Source organism: Aquila chrysaetos, chromosome 17, assembly GCF_900496995.4.
Source record: "Aquila chrysaetos chrysaetos chromosome 17, bAquChr1.4, whole genome shotgun sequence".
Lineage (NCBI taxonomy): Eukaryota > Metazoa > Chordata > Aves > Accipitriformes > Accipitridae > Aquila > Aquila chrysaetos.
Genome location: NC_044020.1, coordinates 8635427 through 8656442, shown reverse-complemented (window position 1 = coordinate 8656442; position 21016 = coordinate 8635427). Strand labels below are relative to the sequence as shown.

General features: G+C 52.7%; 1 protein-coding gene across 6 annotated transcripts in view; it reads left to right on the top strand.

Moving 5' to 3' along the window:
* DENND2A (DENN domain containing 2A) overlaps positions 1-13591 on the top strand; it is a 61622-nt gene extending 48031 nt beyond the window's left edge. For all 6 annotated transcript variants that reach the window (XM_030040808.2, XM_041129486.1, XM_030040809.2 and 3 more), the window contains 6 exons: positions 6914-7091; positions 7886-7927; positions 9761-9878; positions 10524-10763; positions 11850-11936; positions 12871-13591. In XM_030040808.2, coding sequence (XP_029896668.1) covers positions 6914-7091; positions 7886-7927; positions 9761-9878; positions 10524-10763; positions 11850-11936; positions 12871-12902 — 697 coding nt within the window. In that variant the 3' untranslated portion in view covers positions 12903-13591. The remainder of the gene's footprint in view (positions 1-6913; positions 7092-7885; positions 7928-9760; positions 9879-10523; positions 10764-11849; positions 11937-12870) is intronic.
* The last annotated feature ends 7425 nt before the right edge of the window (positions 13592-21016 follow it).

Sequence of the window (21016 nt, the reverse complement as noted above, 5' to 3'; positions counted from 1 at the left end):
GCAGAGCATTCAGACTTGCATTGAAAATGGGAGAATTCATCCAAACTCTAGATTTCTATGTAGCATATATGATTTATGTGATAATTTATGATGACAAGCTTTGTTTTCAAACGTTTTTCTTCTCCTCTGTAGGACAGATTTTACATTCTGAGAAAATCTGTTAAGGACACAGATGACATTGTAATCTCTACATGAGGGCTGGGTGGTAAGAGTAAATGGTAGGGAACTTTTTTTTTTAAGGCATCACTTTAGAATGAACCTTTATTCACCAGATCTTTTCCTATCACATCTGTATATGACAGCACACCACCATGTATTCTGAGCATGGTGTGTGTTACAGAGTACCTTTAATTCAAAGCACTTTGATGGGTTTTGGTGTTTTGTTCCCCGTACCCCCACCCCTGTATCTTTTGTCAGTATATCCAGGGTCATTAGGATTGAGTCCAGCTGCCCAGGCCTGTAAAAAAGAATGGGAGAGCACTATAGAATTATAGTTTCTAGAATCTCTAAATATACCATAAACAGCTTGCTTCTGTGAAAAAAAGAATTGTCACGTTTTAAAGACCCAGGGTCTGTTAGGCTACAGGGCTCAGACTCAAATATTTACCGTAGATTTGCCAGCTCTCTACAAGACTTCTAATGTTTGATGTTTCTGAGAAGACCTTGCTCTGAGCAATTTCAGGAGAGTCTTTTTCTTTTCCTGTAACAAAATATGAAGTTTCTCTGGCTCATTTTTGTGGAGAAAAAACTTGAAAATGACCCTAAAGGACTGTAAAAGCTTGAAAAACACAAACCAAAGAAAATAACCCTCAAAATTAAGTAAGCTATTGTATTTTAATCCAGTCCAGTGACTTGAGTGCACTGGATTGGTAAGCCTTTCATAACGTCAACAGTCTCTTCTACTTGTTGGTGGAAATTCCATGTTTTAAAAACTGATGGTACTGTAGATGCAGGATCTTCTGTCCAAATGATACTTTTCCTGGGACAGGAACACATTGAACTCAATGAATATTAAGTAGTATTTACTTTAGGGCTGGAAATGCCAATTTCAGAGGAAAGAAAAGAAATGCTTTTTGGCAATAGCTTAAGAGAAGAAAAAAACTGATAAAAGCAGCTGTTGGAAACTGCTCAGAGGTTAGGAATGCTAGAAGTAATCCAGCTGAGATGGATTAACGGGAAGAGTGCAGGTGACATGGTGAAAGATGCATAATAAATTACATTTATCATTCATCTTTGCAGTTCTTCATGTGGGCACTATCAACAATATGTACGTGTGTGTGAAGGTGTGTCTGGGTGTGAGTGACAGAGAAAATGATGTATGCAATTTATTTACATCTTTTAATTGCTATAAGATCAGTCTGTGGGAAAAGAAAGCTGAAAGGTCTCTTGCCAAATACTGTGTGAACTGTGAAATGTTTTCAAGCTGAGCCAAAAAATGCATCTAACAAGTGTACAGCAAGTGAAATACTTTGTCTTTTCCATCTTTAGAATGAACATTGAGTGTTTTTTAAAGACCTGTCAATCCAAAGCTTGGCAGCGGAAAAGGAAAGAATTTGGTTTATTAGTTTTTGGGTGGGTTGTTGTGGGGTTTTTTTTCCCTCTATCACTATGGAAACTGGAGTATACATTGCCTCGCAACCCGGGAAAATAACTTTGTTAAAACTATGTTGGTCTCTGTAGTCTTCCCTAGTTTTTCTTCACTCCTGTACTGTAAACTTTAGTCCTGGGGCAGCAAAGGCTGTGGCATGGGTTAGGCTCTGCAATGTTAGAGCTGCTTTTGTTTCCAAGTGATGCTGCCTGGCATGCAGTTCGAGGCACTGTTGACCAACCTTTTAGAATGCATCTTCCAAATAGAACTGGCCTGATTTCACAAGGTACTTAGAGCTGGGCAGTTTTTACTGGCCTGCGGGGGAGATGTGTTAGATTCAGAGCGCTTTTTAAAACAGGAAAACTTACACAGGCTTAAAATCAAGGCACCCTTTTTCCAGATCTCCTCAAAAGCCTGTTGTGGATCTGACCAACTCGAGCAATTGCCTCTGTCCCTGCCAGAAACCACAGCTGTGTCAACAACACAAAGTGGTCATTGTTATCAAAGGCAGATTTGAAAGAATTAGAATAGACACTTTAAATGTGGTCATCCCCAGTAAAAGGTAATTAATCATCAAAAAGAAGTCTTTTCCATGTGCTACAAAAACAAATCTGGGACTGCGAATCCCAGCCTCCCAGGTTTCTCCTTTTTGTATTGTGGTTAGGGAGAAGAAGAAACCCAAGGATGAAGTTTGGATGTCGAATACTAGCATTGTTTCTTCAGAGCATCTTAACGCTCGCTTCTTCACCTGCACTAACCTGCCACGTCGGTGGGAGGCAGTGACGGTCCCCACAGCTGGTGGAACTTGGCATCCCCCGGCTGGATTTGCCACAATGCTGTGCGAAGTCACGGGGCAATGTTTGGAAGCTCCTGCCCCTGTTAAATGTTGTAAACCAGATCTGCGATCCATCATAAGTAAATCCAGATGTGACACAGTGTCAGAAACCCAAAGGTGTTTGTAAAATGAATCCTACTGTAGCAGAGCTTATAAAAAAGAAAAGAAAAACCCATGTAATCAAACCATCTTAAATTGCCAAATGCTAGCATATTTTCAGCAGTTTGGTTAGGGCAGGGAGCAAAGGGCTTCCTGGCATTAAACTCCAAAAGGCTGATTGAATCATAGTGTTTTTCAGAAATCGTGAAGTATCCTAAACCCAAAGAGGGATTCAGCTGGGGGGGCTTTTCAGCATAGGTGCTTGCCTCTGGAGCTGAAAGCTGGAGACCCTGTAGTCAGTCTAAAGTTCGGGAGGAAAGCAACCAAACTGAGCAGCCAGTATCCTTCCTTAGAAGCAGTTGCAAGTTGTCAAGGTGTCTTTTTAGAGCAAGTCAAGCTACTCTTGGAGCAAGTTTTCCCAGGAAATGAAGAAGAGTTGCTGTGTAGTTGCAGCTGTCATGTTTAGTTTCTGTATTGGCCACCTCTGTTCAAGGTAGCTACCAAGAAACAGCAGCTTCATAGGGTGCTGTGTGGTAGGTTTTTGCCTAGGATGCTGTGTGGTGGGAAGGCCTGTTGTTCGAGCAAACAAATGTCACAAATTGCTGCAATATCATTGCTCTGACCAAGGGAGTGCTCAGCCAGAGACACTTGTGTGTCGGTCTACATCCAAAACAGCCCCTTAGGGAGGGAGCTGACATGGTTCTTTGTGTGCATCAATACTTTTTAACCTCTGTGTTAGCAATATTTCAGTCTCTCCTGCAAGCTCCTGTGCAAGTGACATCAGACACTCAGCTCAGCCACGTTCCCTAGAGGAGGCTGAATGAACCCATGAAAATGTGCTCGGTATCTTGAAAGTGTTCTTTAAAGACCTGCAGTATTTTAAGGATTACTGTTGAAACCAAAAGCCTTAAAAAGTGGTGTCTGTGTCCCATTTGAACAACTGGCATTGAACTTCTGTGGCCTGAGGGTAGTGCATGGCACTCCCCAGAGCATACTGCAATCACACTGGGTAGATCTCTTCGTTCCTGGTGGCAAAATGCAGCACCCTGGGTCAGTATTATTCCAATGGCAGCACTTGTCATCATGGTTATGGTGCATGTGTCCCAGGATATCAGGGTTTCAGTGGGGACATTGGCTGTAGCTACTCAAAGGCATTGGCTGCCTGTTCGGTGTAAGAGCCCTCAAAGGGCTGACTGACACTGAAATAGTGCTTTGAGGGTGCACTGAGCTGTTCCAGTTGTGTTGTGCACATCAACTGTAGTTGATTCTGTGCACATCTCCTAGAAAGAGGCATCCAGCTTGAGCAGTGCCCAGAACTTCAGTGGCCATATTCACCTTCTACACAAATGTACCTGCGGTATTATGACTGAGGTGTAGTTTGGGCAGTCTCGCCCATTGCTGCTGGCTGAAGAGCACAGAATCACACAGATGGCATAAAAGGAATTTATCATACTGGATTGTTTCGCAAGGCTCAGTAGCCGTGGTGTGAATCAGCAGTTCCTTAGTGCTCATTGCAGTGCTGTATGCAAGAGAAGGAGGGAGCTTAGGCTTGAGTCATTCCAAAGGACTGAAGTTCTGCTGGGCTCCTGGCAAGCTGCGGCTCCCTGAGACTATCTGCAGAGCAAGTCTGACTGAATCGCATGTGGAAGAGAGACCTCAGTGTTACCTCCTCTGGGTCCATCTCTGAACTGCTGTGCCTTCAAAGGAGGCTCACAGATCTCACTCCTTTCAGTATTGTTCCCTCAAAATGTCTTCCACAGTGAGAAATGTTTCAGAGCAGGGATGACTAGGATTCATCCTGGAGGCAATGAGGCATTCACAGATGGAAGGGTGGAAGGGGAAGCTGTCTTTACTTCCCACTGCGTGGTGCATACAATTTCAGACTTACACAGCTCTGTCTGTGACTTCCACTAACTGGACCTCAGCCATCTTTCCTCCCACTCAATCTCTCACGTACCATGTGTACTCGCTGGGACTTGAGAGCAGGGTTGAGGGAAGAACAAGCCACCATAAATATAGCAGGAGACAGCATGCTGTAATATCTCACCATGCCATAAATAACCACGTACTTCAACTGCTCACTGTTCCTCTGTGGAGCTACCTGGAATCACAGAGATCTTTTCCATTGGTTTTCAAGTGCTGTCTATGAAGTCAGTTCCCACCTTTAGGCAGGAAAGTTGGATGCGCCTTCAAGATCGAGGATTTGTGACAAAGGTGAAACTTCTAACACTTCCACATTCAACTTCTCCTCAAAGAAGGGGAAGTCCAGTGGTGGTGGTCTAAGAGTAATGCCACAGTGCTGCGCACAAGTAATGAAAGGAGGAGTTCTTTCAGCTTTCACCATTCTGCTGCTGTTATTACTGGGGCTATTATCAGTCAAAAATTGAGGAGTGGAAAATATGCTCTGCAGTAATAGAGGGGAAGAGAAGCCTCTGCTTTTGCATCTGCTGACATGGCCTGAAATGTATGGGTATGCAAGTAGCGCAGCCTCAAAGGAAACAGTTTTTAAAGGATCTCATCAACTTGGAGTGCACTTTTAAGATGGCACATTCACTTCTGTTGTAGTTCCTTTCAAGATTAGCTTGTATGAAAGGTACAAGAAAAATAATCTGCTCTGATACTGTTCCCACTTTTTTTCTGGGTGGTTTTTTTTTTTTTTAAATATTCCTGTTTCTTACTAGCTCTGTGTTTTCTCATTTTCATTTTGTTTCTCTTGGATTCATTATCTACCTTGCATGTGTGGTAAAGACAGCAAGATGTGGGCTTGCTGGTGAAGGCAGGCACAGCTTGAGAACAGCGACAGAGGGGCAGCCAGCAGGAATGAATATGGAGAAGGGAGGGGGATACGCTAAGACCTTCCTAAACAAGTATGTGGAATGGAGGGTGTTTTCCCATTTAAAAGCTTAAAGCTACCAGTCTGTGTCACAGCCTTTGAAGGGTCCTCCTCTGTTTTCATAGAGTATCTGCTTAAGAAAAGACAAGCCTCTGGGAGCGCAGGGAGAGGAAACTGTCCCCATCTTGTGAAGAGACTTTCTCAGTGCACACATCCCAGGCGTCCCTCCCAAGCACCCATTCCCTACCTGTTGCAGTCCTAGATAAAATTCTCATGTTAAGCAGATTCCAGCCTCTCCCTTAGGATTTACTTATCTCCAATAGCGTCATGTGTTTAATGATGTTTACTGCGTGATTACTTCATACGGTCACACTGATGTCCCAGCAACCACAATTGTGTTCTGCTAAACTGAACTTATCTGATGAAAGCCAGCCAGCTGTAGCCCAGCCATGCCACTCTGCTCAGTGTGTGTTAGCATTACAGCACGGGGATTCAAATCCACCAGACTTAGCTGGAGTGAGGGGGGGAGGGAAAGCAGGCTTCACTTTTCAGAGAGAGCTCTAGTCCACTCCCATCAAACCCCTTCCCTCTCAAGTCAGCAATAAACTGCCAGATCCGGGTTGCTGAGTGTAAATTCCCCTGTGGAGTTTAACAGGAGCCAGCTGGGCGTCCTTCCTCGGGGGGATGTGACTCCTCCCAGCCGCACCAGCCTTCCTCCCCTCCTCCAGCCTTACAAGACCTGGATGCTAGTAAAATAAAATTATGTTATATACAGGGATTATAGTGATGAGCCTTCCTCCTCCCTTGACACATACAAATGCTTCCAGACCCAGAATGGATGAGTAACTGGTGCCCTGCGGCGAGCTCTGCCGTGTCTGATTGCAGACCCTGCCTGCCTCCTGCCAGAGAGCTGATGGCGTTTCTGGACAGACCCTCTTGGAATTTGTTAGCAAAGGCGCTTACAGCTGAGCCGCTGGTGGCATTTGAAGGGGGAAGACAGCAGGCTGCACCCTCGTGGGCTGTGGGTAGCTTCCTACAGAGGCCAGCCGAGTGCTCCCCTCCTGGGATTTCACTCTCCCATGGTTCTGAGTAGCCTTGGCAGGCTCCACAGGCTGCGGGCTGCCTGGATAGCCTTGGCGGGAGGTTGCTGCCTTCCTCTTTCCCCCATGCTCTGGCATGGCTGCTAGGAGCTATCAATATGATTGGGACCAATAGAAAAGCTTGGCATTGCCCTGTGATTACTCCAGCTAAGGGTTGCCCAAAGGCAAAGCATATATGCTGCACAGGTAGCAAGCCAAGGGGCAGAGGAGCAGGGCACTGGAGTAGCAGATGCTGGATTCAGGGGGACCTATCTCTTGCCATGTGTGTGGGCCAGGATCATCTTCCATAACCTCAGGTCATTGCCTCTGAAGCTGAAAAATGGGGTCAGAAATCTGGGAGAGCCCCTGGTAATTACAGAGATCAATCAGGGAACATTTGAAAGAGCCCTGTTTTCTAGGAAGCACCGCTCGTCTCCTGACTGACCAGCCATTACCCTTGGTTGCATTTCATCTTCCAGCACTCTTTCCAAGTGTTGCCATGCCACGGTGGCCCTACTGTACCCCTTCACCTGGCAGCACACCTACATCCCCGTGCTGCCGCCTTCCATGATCGACATCGTGTGCTCGCCCACCCCCTTCCTCATCGGCCTGCTCTCCAGCTCCTTGCCTCGCCTGAAGGAGCTCCCAGTGGAGGAGGTGAGCCACGCACCCGCACCGCAGCCTTGCTCGCGGTTGCTTCCAGTGGGCCGAGTCGTCCGCTGTCCCAGAAAGGCTGCTCTCGAGAGTCCGCCTTGGCAGCTGGCAGCACGAAGGAGCCGAGCTCTCGTCCTCTGGCTCCCACGAGCGCGGGGTGAGGGAGGAGGCGGACGTCCCCCGGGGAGGCAGAGGTCTGCGCTCTGCCTTGGCCGCAGCTTGGGAAGGCAGGGGGCTGGGATCTCCCACCGCGGGGGCTGCTGCGGGTAGGAGATGATTTTATTAAAGTTTCTGTTGGTTTCCGCACAGTGCTGTCTAGGGGCTAAGCACAAAGTCTGCCAGGCTTGAAGTATGATTGCTACAAATTGGCCAGGGTAGCTGCTCCTCTAATTAACGGAAGGAATTAAGAACTGGATTCATGATACACAAGGGTGAACGCAGCAAGGCTGAACGCGGTTGGGGGGGGGCATTTCCCTCCCTGCCCACCCAGGCGACAGCGGTGCAGTGCACGGGGAGAAGAGACAGAGTTCTGACCCCGACGTGGCGGTGAGGAGCGGTGGGCCGGGCTTGGAGCACAGCCTCCTGCTGTCCAAGCTGCTCTGCGGTTTGCGGCGACGTCGTTAGAAAGCCGCAACAAGGGCTCTGCTCTTGGCTCACGCTGGGTGCCTCCTCCAGCTGCGGCGGTGGGTAGGAGGAGCAGGGGTAGGGTGCGTTTCCTTCAGAGCAGTTGCAGATTAAGATACACTCCGATGATGGAAATAACGACTTCCCCTTTTTTCTTGCTCTTTTGTTCTTAGGTCCTAGTCGTTGACCTTGTAAATAACCGGTTTCTGAGACAGGTGAGCAGAGCTATTTTGTATCCTTCACCTTCTCTCCCCTTTTTCCACCACACCTTACCTCCATCTGTGTTTGCTGACCTGCCTGGCTGGCTGGATCACTTACTCCCCACACAAACTGAGGCAGGGTTTGTGGTTGGCAGCATTATAAGGGTTGCTGTGTACATATGTATTATCAGCGTCCCAAACCACAGCTGCTGAGGACCAAATCACTGTGCATTATCTCTCCCTCTGGGTTTTTTTTTTAAAGAGGGGAAACAGTGGCACTTGAGCACTGTGGGTCCTTAAGTGGCACCCTGGCTGAGGGTAGAGCTGGAAAGCCTCGGCTCAGCACTGTCTGCTGGGGAGCAGCGCGGGCTCTTCCAGCCTGTGTCTGTCAGTCCACTTCTTGGAGCGAGTCCAGAGGAGGGCCATAAAGATGATCAGAGGGCTGGAGCACCTCTCCTATGAAGACAGGCTGAGAGAGTCGGGGTTGTTCAGCCTGGAGAAGAGAAGGCTCCAGGGACGCCTTAGAGCAGCCTTCCAGTACCTAAGGGGGGCCTATAAGGAAGCTGGAGAGGGACTTTTTACAAGGGCATGTAGTGATAGGACAAGGGGTAATGGCTTTAAACTGAAAGAGAGTAGGTTTAGATTAGATGTAAGGAAGAAATTCTTCACTGTGAGGGTGGTGTGGCAGTGGAACAGGTTGCCCAGAGAAGCTGTGGATGCCCCATCCCTGGCAGTGTTCCAGACCAGGCTGGATGGGGCTTTGAGCAACCTGGTCTAGTGGAAGGTTGGAAGTAGGTGATCTTTTAAGGTCCCTTCCAACCCAAACCATTTTATGATCTCCTATCACATACCCAGCCCTCGGTGGGGAAAGGAGCCTTGATGATTTCTTCAAATCTTTCCTGCCCGAGGAGCTTGTGGTTCCTCACTCCAGTCCTTGCACTGGATGGGTCATAAGTAGGAAGCTGGTACACAGGAGCCTGTATGTTGCTCCGCAGACAAGGTTGCCTGCTGATTTTTACTTCCCTTTGTTGTGGAGAGGAGGAGCAGGATATTGAAGGGGAAAGGACAGATTAGCGAACATACTCCTGGCCCAGGAAGCTAGTTTTGCCCCATAGCTCTTTGGCAGATTGCTGAGGAGCACTGGCTGCATCGGTCTCTGCCCTGCTTGAAGTCCCATGGGTAGAACGGGATGAGTGCACCTCCTGCTGCAGGCAGTAGCGTGTGGGTGAAGGCCACTCCTTCAGTGCAGTTCTCACTTGTCAGCTGCCTTAGCTGCAGGGATATGCTTTACCTTGGACCTCTCTTTTGGAAGTTTAAGCTAAATCACGCTGTCTCAGCCAGGGCTGTTAGGAGCTCGCACACAGTCACCAGCAGTTCCTTGGCTTTGTTGCTCTACGGGAACTCGTTACGCCTCCGTAACACGATCGGTGCCTGAGCAGAGCTGAGCAGGGGGTTGTGCTCACCTGGCTGCACGCCAGCATTGTTCAGATTCGTCCTCGTCCCCTTTGTGGTGGTGCGAGCGCTCACAGGCGGTCCGTGGGGCAACGGGTGAGCCCTGCCCAGTAGCCTCTCGGGTCAGACACGTAAAATTTTTCCAGAAGAGGGGAACATTTGGGAAAAGACACCCCCTTTCTCCTTCCTCTTGTGCTTCTTGATAGTCCTGCACTGGGAGGTGCTGGGAACGTGCCAAGCATATTACGCCTTCTCCCTCTCCCTCTTCCTCTCCTCACAGTTCATTTTTAGTGCTCCCCCTGCCGTGCTGGGGACAGGATAGGAGCCGGTGAGGAGAAGGGCAGGGGCCAGCTATGTCCCGGCCCCAGGCCCTGAGGAGGTGGCTCTGTCTTACAGATGGAAGATGAGGACTCCATCCTGCCCCGCAAGCTGCAGGCCGCCCTAGAACACATTTTGGAGCAGAGGAACGAGCTGGCGAGCGACAAGGAGGAGGGGCCTGTCAATGGCAAGCAGGGTAAAGCATGGTGCCTTTCAGCTTAAAACCACATCTTTTCCTGCACCTTTTTCTCCTGTCACTTCTTAGGGGAGAACTAGGCTTGTATTGAATTTAACACCACAGAAATTGGAGGTAGGTCAGGATATTGGTTGAAGCTGTATTAAACATTCCATTGCACCAGGGACAATTCTCTTTGTGTGAAGAGAAACAGTACGTACCCCTTCCCAGCTCTGTCCGCCCTTCCCTTACAGCTCCAGGGAACACCTGGACTCCTTTTTGGAGGGGGAGGTTGTGTTCCCACAGGCGCCTCTCTGCTGCTGACTGTGTGAGTGATGCAGGCTCCTCCGGGGGACAGTCCACCCACAGAGCTGCAGTCTCGGAGGTGGCAGTGTGGCTCACAGGCGATTGGGCTGAGACAGCTCTTTGGGAGACAGCATGGGCATCTCCTGCTTGCAGGGGAGCCAAGACAAAGCTTGGTGGCTTTCAAAGTAGTAGCAGCCCAGTCCTCTTCCATGGCAAGCACTTCCTAGGATGCTGTCTCTCTTGAGCAGCTTTTTCTGCTCAGGCTGGATCTGAAAAAAGCCAGGGAGTTTGTACCTAGGACGTTTCCTAGCATGTCCTTACAGCACTGTCCTTACCACTGCCTCTTTGTTTTCTCCTTAGAGACCAGCCCTTTGAACGAGGTGGTGTCCGAGGCCTTTGTCCGTTTCTTTGTGGAGATAGTGGGCCACTACTCCCTCTTCCTGACCCCGACCGAGCGAGAGGAGCGGACCCTGCAGCGCGAGGCTTTCCGCAAGTCCGTCTCCTCCAAGAGTCTCCGACGCTTCCTGGAGGTCTTCATGGAGACACAGATGTTCGGGGGCTTCATTCAGGAGCGGGAGCTGCGGAAGCAGGGGGTCAGAGGTGAGGGGCTCTGCCTGGGCTCTGCTGTTGTGGAAACTGCAGTTGCTCCTCTGAGAGCTGGGAGATGCTCACCAGCCACCGGCTCCATCCCCAGCACCATGGCTGGAGGCTGCGGTGTCTGTGCAGGGACACCGGGAGGGAGGGGGTAGGGAAGTGCTAGCACAGGCTGGTGGTTTGTTCTGACACCCCTGCATGGCCTTCAAGAAGTCACTTGGGGATTTTTGGCCTCTGTTTCCTTATCAAGCCAAAGGGGAGCGTCGCCTCACAGGAGCGTGGTGAAACAGTTTGCACAGTGCATGGGCACCGGCTGCTGGAGAACAGGGGCTTTTTGTGCGTGATCTGGTAGTTTCTTGTTGAGGTTGGGGTTACAGGCACCCTTCACCGCTGCAGTAAGGGACATAAGCAGTATCCTCCATGTGTGTGCCTCTTCTGTTCCACGTTGAATTCCCATCAGGACCATCACAGAAGGGGTACACTGCTGGAATGACATTTATTCTTGCAGTCCCTCACGTCCCCTTCCTGTGTCTAGAGGAAGAACTGGCTGGATTGGTTATGGCTGTTTTGGCTAGTAGAAAATATGGATGCTCATGTCCTTCCCTAAGCTGCTTCTGTTGTTTCACTCCTGTTATCCCACAGTCCCAAGGGCTCTACTGGCAGCTGAAGTTTCTCATCCCTGCTGCTGCTCGGTCCTGGCTTAGCAGTTTCCTCCCCAGCACTAATGAGCAGTGGACACTTGAATAGGTGGCTGAGTAAAAGAGGTTTTGCAGTGTGGTAAATCCTGCGTGACGATTCCCCGGATGATCTCACTCTCTGGACTTAGCCGTGTTCATAGCAGTATGAACGGAGGTTTTGTCTCTCCCTGTGCGAGGTGCAAAAGCTCAGTCAGCCTTGCTGTGGGGAGGGAGGAGGAGGACCAAAGCTCCTGTCCCACATCCAGGCTCAGTGGGTGGAGGAGGTGGGGCGAGTTGTTCCCTCTCGTGTGCAATAGTTTATTGGTAAGCTGGGACAGTATGCTTTCAGATGGGCGTTCTGACTTTTATTTATAGGGAAGCAAAATAGAAGTTGTTGACTTCTTTCTTTCTGCAGGTCTGTTTGAGGTACGGGCTCAGGAGTACCTGGAAACACTTCCCAGTGGGGAGCAGAGTGGAGTCAATAGGTTCCTGAAAGGCCTAGGTAAGGAAGCAGCAAAATTCTTGACTTCTCAGGAGGCTTAGGCTTCTTGTTGTCTTCAGGTTTGGCAGCAGAGAAGGTGCCGAAGGGTGGCAGGGCTCTGCTAGTGACTGTGTGTGGCTTCCTGCAGAGCAGTGCCCTGAGCCTTGAGTGATGGGTGCCTGGCCGTGTATCCCTGCTCTGGCACGCTGTTGGCTCTGCCCTCTGATCTGCCACTTGTCTGGAGGCAGGTGGAGAGCCAAAGATTGGGCCATGAGCTATGTCTGTGTCTTCCAAAGGAGACGGGCGGGTCTGAGGAGGCAATGGAGCAACCAGTGACTTGGGGGTGGTGGATGCAGGTCCTGACGGGGGGAGTGACGAGAGTCTCCGTTGCCTTCAGGTTTGCCCGTAGGGATCAGTGGTGGGAATTGCCCAGGAGTATCCTAAGGTTGAATCCATTTTCCACTATAAGGAGAGCTAGACGAGAGCTCCAGACTGAGGTTAGAAGTCCTTGATAAGTCACTGGACACCATGGCTAAGAGAGTTTGATCTTCTGTTCAGATCGCATCCCTGGCCCTCTTGTCTTTTCTCGGCCATTTAAGAGCAGCAGCGTCTGTGGGGGTGGTGTTCCCTGCCTCTTACCCACACACGCTCTGGCAGGCGAGCTTAGTAATACGTTCAGCTCCCAGGACCGCTGGGCAAATGGGCCCTGGAGGGTGTGCCTGGGCGCTTGCAGAGTCCCAGCCTGCAGTGCTGCTCCCAGGGGGTGGGCAGAGCTACGGCCTGCTCTGCAGGCACCTGCTTCCAGCTTTGCAGGGCAGTTGGCTGTGAATAAGGCCCCAGGGCTGGCGGCAGGGGCGATTCTTTGCATAGGCATGCTCGGCCAGGGGTGGTGAGGAATGGCACTTGTTTTCCCTGTCACTGTGGGGAGTCCACTTTCCTTTCTCCGTCTCTCCAGGTAGCAAAATGAAATTCCTCCACAAAAAGTAAGAGCGAAGCACATCCTCGTTCCACAGAAGAGAATGGCTTTACCATTTAGCAGCAATAAATCGGACTATTATCAACTGTTCCCATTCGGCCTGATCCCAGGAGCCAACAGCCTTGGGCGAGCTGACCACGGCCGGGACGCGCTCACACAGACGTGTGGTGCTGCAGGAAGATTTGATGGCTGCGGGGCTGCCGGGACAGGTTTCTGGATATCTACAGTACCATGCACTGGACCAAGCACTCTCTGAACTCTGCACTAGCACGTTGCAGGCATCCCAGCAGATTGGATCTCTTAGCTAGTCAATTCTTTGTTTTGTTGTATTTTTCTATTTATATTGGGGTTAGAACAATTATTAACCAATGACTCTTGCCCTGCCTCCTCTCTGCCTGGTGCTGCAGGAGGCCAAAGCGGGACTCCCACAGGACTGAGCAGGCAAAGCTCAGGCATGGAGGAGGGGAGGAAGAGAGATGTATGGAAATAGGTCTCTGCAAAGCGAGGACACTGAGGGCTGCAGGGATGAAGTGGACTGACCAGGAGGAGCTTCCAAGCAAGCGAGAAGGGTGAGGGGGAACCACTAAACCTACTGAGGACTTGATGGGCCAGCCAGCTCCCCGGGTGGCTGTGCCAGGGGGTCCTGGCACGAGGAGAGGCCTTTCCTTATGCAGTGTAATTAAAAGCGAGTGGTGTAAAAGATGTGCGGATCCTTGGTGTTTTGGGGAGGGGGACGAACTGTGTCTGCCCACCGGCCCACCTGGCACAGAGCGTGAGCCGGAGGGGACATCTAGCAGCTGAGCCCTCGGCTTGGCCAAGCCCTTGGCTTCCCCGTGAGCCCGGGTGGCCTTGTTCCCTTGCCTGGCCGCTTGCAGGGGGAGCCCAAAGTGGAGCTCACCTGCTTCCCGAAGGTCAGACGGGCTCTCCTTTCCCATCTCAGGTGTTGCTGCCAGGGAGCACAGTAGGAAGCAGACAAGGGGAGAGTGCCTGCTGCTGCCTTCTGTGCTCCCCGCTGAGGAAGAGGTAGGACCTCCTGCTCGCCTCTCGTCTGTCTGCTTTGGTGGGGAGAAGAGGTGGGGAGGTGTCAGGGGAGACGTGTGGAGGTTGAGCGGGGGGGTGAGGGCTCTTTTCCAGCTGGTGCAAAAGCTGTTCCCCTTGCACCGCTTGTGAGGGCAGAGTCAAGAGCAGCTGGAGCATCCTTGGGTCTCCCCTGCTGTTCAGAGAGGAAGCCAGAGGGTAGCACTGCTATGGCCTGAAGGGAAAACTCTTCCCCAGCTATTGGGGGGTTGCAGGGTGAGAGCTGTGTGCGGGTACCTTTGCTGTGGGCAGCCGTACTACATTGGGCTACACAGGGCTGCCAGAGGTTTTGAAAGCAGTCGAGGTGCCCCTGTGGTCAGTGGGCTTTCCCAGGCGAGAGGGCCTTGTTGACCAGCAGTGGGGTTCAGAGGAGCTCACCTCCACTTGGTAACGGAGCCGGAGCTGTGGGTCCAGTGCTGCTCTGTGTATCTTTTGAAACTTGCGTTTCCAAAGTTTCCTACAGTGGCAGCCTCTTCCTGTGCTGTGTTTAGGGACAGGGGAAACGGGTTGTGACGGGTGGTGGCAGGAGCGAGCAGCTGGCTGGGTGGAGAGGTGGAAGGGTGAGCGCTTAGAGAGATGGTGCTTCTCTGGATCCGGTGCACCGGGGCTTGTTATGTCTGTGACACGGCCACTATCTGGGGACCAGATAAGGTGGGCAGATGACTCTAGGTGGCCCTGCTTCAGCAGGGCTTTGTCCCAGATGACCTCCAGAGGTCCCTTCCCACCTCAGCCTCTCTGGTTCTGTGGTGAGCACCATAAATGCCGGACAGCAGTAGTGCCACGCCGGGCAGGGGGCAGGTAGGCAGCACCTGCAGCTCTGCACTGCCCAACGCGTGTGCAGGGACAGTTGGAGCAGTGATAGAGGAGGTCAGAGAAGCCAGCAGCATTTATTCCCCCCCTCCTTCCCAGGGTCAGGCTCCCACAGGTGTGACCAGGTGAGGGGTGTGGGGTGCTGTCCCTGGGGTGTGCTGAGCAAAATTGGCACTACTTAAAGCCTGATTTGTCGCAGGAGGCAGTGGTGGCCCACCAGAGGAAACTGCAGTGGAGTTCAAGGTGAATCAAATGCTGTGTTTTGGTTCTCTTTTTTTAAAGGTGTTTTTCTTTTTAATGGTAGCAAAATGAGATTTTGCAAAGCTGGGATGCACCCACACATGCAAAGGCGGTTAGGATGCCTGCAAAGCTTTGTGGGGCGCTAAATGAAGCTGATCTTGTGTCTCAGCTCAGACCTCCAGAAGCAGGTGTCCTATGTGGTCCCCCGCTGACAAGCCTGTTCTTGGGGCGTCCGCGTTCCCCTTCTCAAATGATGTTTTCAACAGCGTCGGACTTCACCTTCCTTGGCGGCAGCCGTGGTAAGGAGCTGGGAGGGTTTCCTGGGATGCCCGATGCTCACAGGCTCCTTAGCTCCGTTTGAACTTGGGCGTGAGCATGCCGAGATACTGGCAGCTTCTACTTCAATATCCTAATAGCTCAAATTAAAAAGGGTTGTGAAATAGCCCCGTTTGTCTCATTTGGGGGCTCTAAGGGGGCTCTGCCAGCATGGGGCTCTGTGGCCACTCAGTGCTTTCACTGGCAGCTCTCAAGAAAGTGGGAATCAAGCCTACGTAGTGTACAAAATCCAAGGGAGGCGTTAAAAAGCAGCAGCATGAGAAGTGCAGTGAAAGAAACGTTTACAGCTGAGTCATGAAGGATTTAAAATGAAACTCTGACAGAGAGTGTTGGTCTCCAGCTGCAGGTCAGCCTCTCCAGCTTTATATCGAGCCCTGTTGCTCTGGGCTGAGCTGGACCCTGTGTCCCTCGGGGCTCTGGATGCTTTGGAGGAACCCACCTGCAAAGAAAAGCCATAAGACCAGCTGTGCTGGGTCTGGGCACAGGTCCATGTGCCCTCCCACAGAGGCTGCTGACAGCAGATGGCCAGAGAAGACTACGAACAGAGCACATATGCTGGGTATGCCCTATATGCTATATATACACACACATTATATATGCTATACATACCCAAAGCGTTATAGTTGCCTACTGTACATCTCACAACCAGGGGTTTCGAGAGCTGGTGTCTGTGTGTTTAGGAGCCCTGGATGAGTTGCTCTTCCATGACTCTGTGTTTGAGGGTGTAGACAAATGTGCTAAGGCAAGAGGCCAGTCCAGGGGCAGTACAGATTAACCGAAGGGTACTGGAGAACTGGGACTGGAGAACTCTGTAAGGTTAAATGTTAAAAGCTGCGATCTCTGCTCCATGCTGGTCCCTGCTTAAACAGCTCGCACATGCCGATGTAAGCAGCTCTGCAGGGCCTGTGATGCCCAGGAGAGCTGCACTTGCTGACTCCCAAGCCACTGGCTAAACCCCAAGCCCCGTACCCCTCCTTGGCTTCCCCGCACGGGCTGTTGGCATCCTGCAAGACCTCAGGGCACCGGGCAAATCCAGCTCTTACAGAAACTTACGGAAATGTCCCATTCACCGTGCAGTTGTTTGTTCATCACTGATGGTAGCCAGTGCTGGCAGGACAGACAAGAACCCTGTGCAGTCAAGAGCCAAGACCCTGCCCTGCACAGGGTAGGTCTGATTTGAATTTGGAGGGGTGTAGCTGAAGGGCTGTGCTTGCGGGTGGCTGTCTGTGGGGGTCCCTGGTGCCGGCAGCTGAGGGGCTTCCAACCTACCTCTCTGCCTGGAGACGGCTTTCAGGTCGCAGATGCCAGCGGGCAGCTTGCAGGTGTAGAGCCCCAGGCAGCCGCCGCAGTCGGAGGGCTTCTGGCAGGGCCGGGACTGGATGCCGTGGCAGGAGTGCTGCGGAGGGAGGGAGAGCGGTGGCTGCGGTGCCGGTGTCCAGCCTTGCTCGGCTGCTGGCCCGGGACCCCCTCCCAAGTCACAGCCGTGTCATCGCTCTGCGCTCACGCTGCTGAGAGCCCCAGCCCCAAAGAGCCTGTGCCGCACGCAGTCTCGAAGAGATACTTTCTGCACAGGCTTGGGTTGCCTGAGAGCAGCCTCACATAAAGTCAGAAGGTTTCCTTTTGGGGCGTGCCTTCCCCACAGCCAGTCAGTCAGTCGTTTTGGGGTGACGTGAACTGCTCAGCCCCAGGACCACGCTTGCCGGGGGCTGTCGGCTCCGGCACGCTCAAGCTGACAGTGGGGCGATGCCTGGGGGTGAGATGAGCTCAAAAGAGCGTCTTCAACTCCCCCAGATGGGCAGGCTGGAAGCGTTCTCATTAGAAAGTAAAGCCAAGTTGCAGAAGATTATATGATATAATGGGTTGAGTGTTTGCTGCCGGATGTTTGGTTTCCATTTAAAATGGTAAAATAATGCAGTAAAACCTGCAGTAGCAGGACAAGCTGCTCACCAGGCTACAGAGCAGCAGCTTCATGCAAGGAGCTGGAGAAGTCGGGGCCCAAAGAAGCAGTTTCAGGGGCAGCTGGGGCCAGTATGTGGGGACATGTGCAGCCAGACCTGTGCTCGCCTCCTGACCAGCTCACCACCTGCATGCGTGGCCATCGGTTCTGCTCTAAGCCTCGCCAGGTACCCGATGGGGTTTTAGCGTTGTCACTGCCTGCCTCCCTTGTCTGCACCACAAGCCAAACAGTGCCGTGAGGCCGTGTTGTGGCGGCTCTTTCACACTTGGCTCATGGGGAATGGCCCGAAAGCGGCTTTTCTACTCGATGTTTGCAGGGTCATGGCACGCTCGGCACCTGCTCCTGCTGCCCTCAGTCCTGCCTGATTTTTATGTCCCCACGGTGCCGCAGGGACTGCCAGGCAGCGAGGCTCTGCGCAGGGGTGCTGGGGCTCAGGTGTGCACGGGGGTCCCGGTTTTGAAGCTGGAGAGCTGGCTGAGCTGCTCAGGCAGATACCGCCGGCGTGAGGGCAGACGGTAGCAGCCATGGGTCACAGTTTGGGAGCAGCAACCCTCTGCCTGGAGGGGAGGTGCCACTCCAGTCCTGCTCTCCGAAACCCCAGCCTTGGCTGCCTGCCATGGCTGTATAGCCAAACAACTGCAAGCGCTTGGGTGGTAAAACTGCCGGGAGCTCCAGGCATGGGGCTGTGCCGGGAGGATGCTCTCCTTTCCCTGCATTGCAGCGTGGCGGTGCGTTTTGGGGCCGTCCTGCCTGATTTTGGTGTCTCTGCGCTGCACAGACGTGCCAGAGCCACTGCTGGCTCCCTGTTATAACAAGTGCCAGGGGCCAGCGACACCCTGCCCACCCTGGAGGTACCCACAGAGCTGGGAAGTGGAGGGAAGGACCCGTTTCTTTGGCCCCATCCTCTTCATCAGGTGCTCGTAATGCCATTACACGCGGCCCCTCCATGCCCAGCAGCAGGGGCTCACCGAGCTGCCCGACCCCGGGGTCTGGAGCGGGGGCCGGCACCTTCCCTCGCTCCCGGTCCCCCTGCAAACCCCCCGTGCAAACCCTCATCCTCGCTCGCCAAGGGCGGGTTGTGCTTACCGTGTCCCCGTTGAACTTCCCGTGGCCCTTCAGGTGATGGCTCAGCCCTGGGCTCCTGCTGCGGGAGGGCTGCGGTGGGAGCCTCCGGGGCTTGCCGGGGGGGTCCTGCTCACCACTGGCCCGCGGGATCTTGGCCATGCCCTTGCTGGGGGACCCAGAGCCGGGGGGGGCCTCTCCCATCACCTCCCATGCACTGGCCGGGAGGCGGCTCCCCTCCGAGCGCTGCCCAGGCAGGTCATCCGCTCCATCTTCAGGTGGCCAAGAGTCTTTTCCAGGGCCCCCGGGTCCTGGCTGCCTTTTTGGGGCGCCGGCCCGGCCCCCCAGTGCCTCAGATGGTGCCAGGGCTGAGCAGAGCAGGACCAGGAGCGCAGTGACGGTCAGCGCCTGGACCTTCATCCTCAGGGTCTGGCTTTGCTCAGGGTCCTCCTGCCCGGACAAGGCTGTTGGAGGCAGGAGCAGAGGTGGAAGCTGCCTCTCCTCCCCGCCGCTGGATCCAGCTGAAGTCATTTTTATAGCGCAGGGACCTACCCCGGGGGCACAGCCCTTTTCCCCCGCCCCTGCCGTGTCCCACCTCCCCGCTTGTGAGCAAACCCGGCTGCTCGCGTGGGCCCCCGTCCCCCTCCCTTGGGCTCCCAAATGCCCCAGCACCCTCCTGCCACGGCCACCCCGACCCCGCTGGGAGATGGGTACGTGCGTGCCCGCGCGCGAGTGCGTGGCATCTCCCACTTGCGGGCACGGAGTCTTGTAGCTAAACCACACTTGCAAGCAAGGTCTTACTTAATAAAGGGGGGGGGGGGGGCTGCTGGTAAATGTTTGTGCGTGGAAGAGGGGATGTATAATATCAAAACGAGTCCCTCCAGTCTCTGAAAAGGCAGCCATTATATTTTCACTTTGGTTGCCTAAGGAGGTAGTGCTGATGTGATACAGCTTTGTCAGTTCTCCAGCCCACCCCTCGTGCCTTCTCAGCTCTTCGTCCAGTTTTAGCCAAATCTGATGGAAAGGCAGCAGGCTCAGAGGTAAGGAATTGCTACAAGCCTGGTGAAAGTGGTCTGGGTAGAGGGAAGATACCCAATTAATGCCTCCATCCATTGCAGTGGGAGCTCACTTCTTATTAAACAGTAGAGCCCACCTGGGAGAGTTGTGTCTGAGCTGCCCTGACCAAGACTTGGTTGGCTTTTGTGCCATGTCAGATACCAGTGACCTGCCCCTCAGGCAAGGGTCCTCACCGATGGGTGGCCTCTGTGTGAAATGGGGGGTGAGTCTGTGCTCCAGGCTTACTATCAATCAGGTTCAAAAACTAACCAGCACCAAGACCCAACTCTGCTGGAAATTAGTTTTAATGAGTTTTGGTGTTCACCAAACTGTTGGCACCTGCGGTTGCGTTCTGTGCACATCACATGCTGCGAGAGAGGAGAGGTGACCTTTCCTCATTGCTTCCACAGGAGATGCCCTTGCTCCCAAATACTTGTCTGTACTTGGCATCTCTCTTGAATGGAGAAGGGATGGCACCCTCCACCACATCATGACCTCCCCGTCAGCACCCTCTTGGCCGAAAGGCTGTAGTCACAGTCCTGAGCACCAGGACTATCCCCTTCCCCTCAACCCCACTTACTAGCAGGGAGGGTCACCTCCAGAGTCTTTTTCCACTGAGTCCTGTCTCCTCATCCACCAAAGGGCAACGTCTGCACATGCACGGAGCTGGGTGAGAGATGCTTTTCGATCAAAATTGTTCCGTGTGCTTGCTGAGGAAGGGCTGACAACACTGGCTTTAGACACAGCATTGGGGTAGGATGCGGTTATTGTTTCCAGCCAGTGGATAGCTCTGAATGAAAGCGCTGGGCAGGACGGGCAGCAGTCGCACCACTGCAGCCTCCACCACCTCCAGGTGCTCCGAGGCCAGATATCCAGTGTGAAAAGTGTCTGTGGTCCTGCCTGCTGTGCTGCATCCTCCTGGTGGGAGGAAGGACTCTGGAGGGTGTAGTGAGTTGCCAGCCCACCTACCTGGCTGTGAGCAAACGGAAGGCAGGAGACCAGAGAGCTGATTTCTACACATCTGCTGCTATTATTTTCTGTATAGACAGCAAAGGTGTACTAGCAAAACACAGGTATTTTCATGCATGGCTGTTGTGTTGATGAACTTGGACGCTGCAGCTGGTGTAAGGCTGTAAGGGAGAGGGAGGCTGTTTCACAGATGCTGTACCTGAAGCCCGTGCTGGACCCTCTCTGTCCTGCTCTCCTCCAGACATCATTTTGGCTTTTGTAATTACACAGTGGGCGTTCCCCCATGGACCAGGGATGCGTTCACGTGGTCACTGGCCTTCTTACCTCTGATGTGGGAATGGCTCAGCAGCCTTGAGCCAGCAAGCATCCCCGTGAGACCCACGCAGACGTCTCCTGCCACTCACCCGCTGCCATCCCCTGTTATTCCCCTGTCAGCCACTGATGGTCCTGCATAATGCCAAAAAAACACAGGCAGAGCTGGTGCCTTCCCACGCTCACGTTTAGTCGCTCGGGGTCTGGAAGATATCTAGAAGAGGTATCTCTGGGAGATAAGCTACACAACAGAAGAGCAAGAAGCTGATTTCCATAGCCAAGCTGGCTACACCAGCTAATTTTCAA